This window comes from Octopus bimaculoides, chromosome 2 (assembly GCF_001194135.2).
Source record: "Octopus bimaculoides isolate UCB-OBI-ISO-001 chromosome 2, ASM119413v2, whole genome shotgun sequence".
In the NCBI taxonomy this organism is placed as follows: domain Eukaryota; kingdom Metazoa; phylum Mollusca; class Cephalopoda; order Octopoda; family Octopodidae; genus Octopus; species Octopus bimaculoides.
In genome coordinates this window covers 32,581,719-32,587,500 of record NC_068982.1, presented here as the reverse complement: position 1 = coordinate 32,587,500, position 5,782 = coordinate 32,581,719, and the positions used below count along the sequence as shown (strand labels likewise).

The following is a 5,782-nucleotide window of genomic DNA, read 5'->3' as shown; positions in this document are numbered from 1 at the left end:
ATGCGTGTGTGTGTGTGTGTGTGTGTGTGTGTGTGTGTGTGTGTGCCACCACCGCTTGACAACCGGTGCTGGTGTGTTTACGTACCCGCAAGTTAGCTGTTCGGTAAAAGAGACCAGTAGAATAAGTAAAAAGATTAAAGACCCCACTTCGGTCGTAAATGACCATGAGATCGCACCTAGAAAGTTTTCAGAGGCACAAGACCGTGCAAGGTTGTTTATGGCAGATCAGCAGCCACCCATGCAGACCAGCCTCCTCTCTCCATGCTACTGATGTTATCCAGGGGAAAGACAAAGGTCGATACAGCTTGACACCAGTGACGTCGCAATCCATTTCTACAGCTGAGTGAACTGGACCAACACGAAATAAAGTGTTTTGTTTAAGAACACAGCACACAGCCCAGTGTGGGAATCGAATTCACTACCCCATAATTTTGAGCTCGACGCTCTAACCACTGAGCCATAAGCCTTATAGAATAAGTACCAGGCTTAAAAAATAAATACTGGAGTCGATTCATTTGACTAAAAAGTTCTCCAAAGCGGTGCCCCAGTATGACAGCTCTCTAATGACTAAAAACAAGTAAAAGAATGTATCAGATCCCAGTGATTAACTGATGTAGCTAATGGCTTCAAGCTTCTCTCGTCCATTACGGGCTTCATAATTAATTGCGGTTCTTTGGTTGTGCAATTAGTCATGTTGTCTGTAGGGTTTCACTTCCTAAGCGGAAGTAAAAAAAAAAAACAAAAAAAAAACGGAACGATACTACTGCAAAGCTCTAAGAATTCCACCAAGTTATTGCGTTGGATTGATAATTGATTTATAAATCCTGAAAGATGAAAAACAAGATTGACATTGGCAGAATTCAAAATGAAGGAGCCGGAAGTAGAAACGTATACTACAATGCATTATATACAGCGCACTAACAACTCCGCCATTTTGCCGCTTCTATAAACAAAGATGCATGCCACCTTCTCTTCTCAAAGACAGTAAAGTGTGATTTGAGAATGATTTAGCAGCTATTTCAAGCAAACTTTGTAACAGCGTAAATCTTTGTTTATTCTAACATGATTTTGAGAGTAATGATGAGTACAAATGTATATGGTAGAAGCGATGTTGCTGACCTTGCTGGAATAGACTATGCTGCAGAAATAACTAGGTAAATAGTTTACAGCAAGCACATAGCAGAATGCTTCATCTCATCTAGGTTGTTCGAAGTCATTTAGAAACACTTATTCCTGTGACATGACGTTAATGTTTCAATTGATACATATCAGATGTCACTAAGTCTCAGCATTAATTAATCTAATGTAATATAAGTAGTTTGTGTCAAGTAATTCTTGAGAATGTGGCTTACTCTCTGTTTTAGTTTAATCAGTAATACCAGAAAAACAAGCATTTGTTTAACTAGTTGTTTGTTGTTGCTGTTCTCCTTGTTTAGCCTCAGTCAGCCCGAAGTAAGCAGACTTATGTTCAAAAGCACTCAGCTCGACTCGAGTATTGCATATATAGGAGTACATTAACTGAAATGTCCTCCTTCTCTTTCAAGATGGCAGGGTGCATGCAATAAGGGGTTTTGGTTGCTATTTCTAACAGTTTAAGCGACCACGTTGTAGCGTCCTTGTTGGTTGGTTTGTTTGTTGTTTTGTTGTTGTTAACACTGACCAGCACTGCGCAAACAAAGTTATGACACAAGGGTAAATCGCTGTTGATGCAATCCACGGTTACAACCTACACGATAAGTTATTCTGCAGTGTAGTCTGAGGTGACACTCAACCGGTTTCTGTTTATTGTAGATGACTATACCAGCTATCGAACACTAGATCTATAAAGGGGCTCACTCCAATATAATTGGAGAAATTGATTAATTTTAAGCATATAGGTGCAACATGCTATATAGTTAAGAAATTCGCTTTACAACCACGTAGTTTCACGTTCTGTTCCTCTGAACGACACCTTAGGCAAGTATCTTTTACTATAGCGCTGAACCTTGTGAAGGAATATGGTAGACAGAAATTGAATGGAAGCTCTTCAGTAGTGTTTACATGTTTGTGTTTTCCCCGTAGCGCTTGAAAGCCAGCGTCGATTTGTTTACGTCACTGGAACTTTACGGTCCGACAAAAGAAAGTGACAGATTAAGGATCAGACTTTAAAATAAGTACTGGGCTCAATTTGATCGACTAAATCCATTAAGGTGGCATCCCAGCATGGCTTCAGTCCAATGACTGAAACAAACAAGAAAGTAAGAGATGAAATATATATTTGTGTTGCTCGTGGTTCTAGCTAATTAGTAGCGGCCATGATGGGATACCCTATACACAAAGTACACATCACCACATGGAATGGTAAACTACTCAAAAATAGATCAAATTATTACAAATGTCTAGAAATGCACAAGTTGAGCCATATCAATGACGTCATTTTGACACCTCAGTGATCTGCTCAGCACTAACTACTAACTGTTTTTGATACCAGATCAGTGGATAACGTCTCAGTGTTCATATCTACGCCAAAAGACGTACATCCAATACACACAAGAAACGATCTTTGCTGAATAGTCCAAAATCATATCTACATTAAATGTTAATTAACATGCAAATATGTAAGCTGATTTTGCGTCAAATCTCTTACAAGTCATCCATTATTTAACAGCTTTTATTTTAATATTCTCTTCGGTGGGGGTTTTTTTTCTCTCCCTGCACGTCGTTTTATTTACTGTATTGCTTGCTTATTCCGGCATCATTAAGATAATGTTTATTCAAAGTATTACTTCTAATCCTTTCCCATGTAACTTTCTGCTCGCTTGTTTGTCTTCCTCTGTCAATTTTCGCTTGCAAATAGTCAAATGCAATGTCAACAGAACATTCATCAATGAAAGACAAACGGGAAGACGAACCTACATACTAACATACTAAGAAAATTGTACGTTTTCTTCTATATGTGACACACACACACACACACACACACACACACACGCACGTAGATATATACAGATACGGACGTAGACAAACGCTCACATATATGAACACACCCACAAAAAAAAAGCTGAAAATCTTCGATTAGATTACCCTTGCAATTAGAAGACAAAATCTTCCAAGGGCACTTAATATTGTTAAATAAATAACGAAGAAGGTGAAAGCTCCTTAACTGCTTCTGCACATTAAATTTCAAACTATAAAGTATCATTCGTGATTGCGACCATACAAGCTTTCAACAATTGCGTGTACTCACATGTTTCTATGTATGCACACAGGTGAGTGTATATGCGTATGTGGCGCGCACGCACGCACGCACGCACGCACGCGCGCATACGCACACACTCACACACATCTTGTTAAATTTTCAATCATGAAAGACTTCGTTGTGTTCACTTGCAAGACAAATGTCTGATGAATCTTTTTTATTTTATTTCATTTTAATTTATTTATTTATTTATATTGCTCATAGTTCTGATAATCATAAAAATGACAAGTATTTTAGTCAGCTCTAAAAGTATTTGCAGCACATGACTTCAAGCGAGAGGACAAACCAACTTTCTGTGTTCTTTGTTGATGACTTCGAAGAACTGTTTATACAACATAAACATTATATCGAAAACAACTTATTTGTGAAACTTGCCTATAGACTAGATTACATATGTTTTATTTATGCCCTAACCTCTCTGTCTCAAACTTCAACAAACCACAAACTCTTAAAATCAACATTTTTCTTATCATTAACAGGTTGTATGTACATACATGTCCTCACTCTCTCTCTCCCTCTAACCCTCTCTCCCCTAACTCTTTCTCTCTCTCTCTCCACCTATCTCTTTGCACATCCACATCTACTAAAAGAATCACTTTTGCTGAGAAACTAAAATATTTAAAGTAAATGACTAATTCAAATATGCGAAGGGCGAAGTTCTTGACTGGATTCCACATCACTTCCACAAATCCCTCTCTAGCCTCATGACTAACCATGCACGGCAGGTGGATGAAAGAATTAATAAAATGACAAACAAGATACTTTCTGCTATCTGATTACATTCATTTCACGTGTTGAGTTCAAGTTCCACCTAACCCCATTTTTTTCTTTCCATCTTTCTGAGATCGATAAAACACATATTGGTGAGTGATTTAATCGACTGAAACCTTTGAAAGTGGTATCTCCGTATGACTACGCCTGCTCATCATCAGAGAATTGTTGGAGATGTCGCAACCTGAGCACATGTGTAGACATCATTAGCCATGGCACGTAGCAGATGCTGACAGCAAATGGAGCTGTCTAACCAGCGGAAACCGTCCACTCTACAGAATTTGTAAGAACAAGCGCTCCATTCTAGTCAGTCATGAAGCGCCGCCATTTACTCTGGCCATCGATAAGATGTTACTGTGCATTGCAGCGATTAAATCTCTGAAGACGTGACTGAAAACTAGCCGCTGTGAGGACAACCGCCAAGTCTCGATAGTCATTCCTATCGAAAGCTTTCGATTGATCTAAATCAATCGGGACCCCATCAATGCCAGGTTCTTAAAACCCCCACTTTCTATGATTCATAGTGTGAGGCAGAGTTTGTTTTGGAAAGATCGATTTGGGATGTGCCGGTTTGTGTATCACTTACCAGAATATTAACAACAAGCGCCAAATTCTTAGTTAACACCGTGTCCAAAACAGCAACAACAATTATAATGATAATATTGTTTGATGTCACCACGACACGATCATATATTTTGAGTGGAGGAAATTATTAGTTACATCGACTTTGTGTTTAATTAATACTATATTTTATCGATCCTGAAAAGATGAAATGCAAATTCAGTGGATATAGAACTTAGAAGCAACCCTACTAATTCTACCACCGCTGTTTGAAGAGATAAGCACCTGTAAATCATGGCGGTGGGGGGGGGATGTTGGGGAGAGGGCGCTCGTGTTTGATAGTGAAAGCAGTCCAAAATTTAAATGAAGTTCCTTGACTGGCCGTAGGTAGATGCCTTATATTTGGAACCGATTCATTGTAAATTTTTCATTGAACTTTATGTTTATAAGAAAACTAGAACAATCGAAGCAATGACAGTCACAACAGGAACAACATAAACATCACCATCAATAACAACAAACCTATTTATTCCGGGGAGGGTTTTTATATATTTCCTTGAAATAATTCACCATGCAAATGTGAACGACCCTTTAATTAATGAGATCTTTTGCGTGTATTTCTAGGTATCCTCATTATTCCATGACGCCAGTATAGGGAACGCGATCAACATTAAGATTGTTCGGTTGTTGTTACTGGAAGATGAACAGGTGAGTTCTGCGATATTCCATTTCTTAAGATGTCGTAATCTAGTTTGCTATGATACATAAGAAAATATTTTGGATCTTTTTTAAAACGGGGGCCACATTTTTCATTAACGAAACACTTTGAAACTTGGAACACTGGTAGAATGTGTCATATAAAACATCTTTTTCTCTTAGTCTTCTTAAAAAAAAAAGAAATCCATAAATTATTCCATGTTAAAGTTGTCGTATTTCTGTAATTTCAACCAATCATTGACGTCCATTCAGCCGACTACATAAACAAACAATTCTGAAGCAATTAACCCTAACCCTAACTCTAACCCTAGGGTTAGGGTTAAAGCAAATTTAAAATGAAAAAAGCAAATAAAACGAAGGTATGGAGATTAAATACGCTTTACATCGCTTAATCATACAAAGGAGTAAATGTAAACAACTGAATACTTGTCAGTGATTGGTTGAAATTATCGAAATAAGACAATTTTTGACATGAAATAAATTCGAATACATTTT

General features: G+C 37.8%; 1 protein-coding gene across 2 annotated transcripts in view; it reads left to right on the top strand.

The window, feature by feature from the left end:
* Positions 1 to 5,782, top strand: part of LOC106871710 (A disintegrin and metalloproteinase with thrombospondin motifs 7) — a 345,599-nt gene that overhangs the window by 104,504 nt on the left and 235,313 nt on the right. For both annotated transcript variants that reach the window (XM_052976057.1, XM_052976060.1), the window contains exon 5: positions 5,195 to 5,278. In XM_052976057.1, coding sequence (XP_052832017.1) covers positions 5,195 to 5,278 — 84 coding nt within the window. The remainder of the gene's footprint in view (positions 1 to 5,194; positions 5,279 to 5,782) is intronic.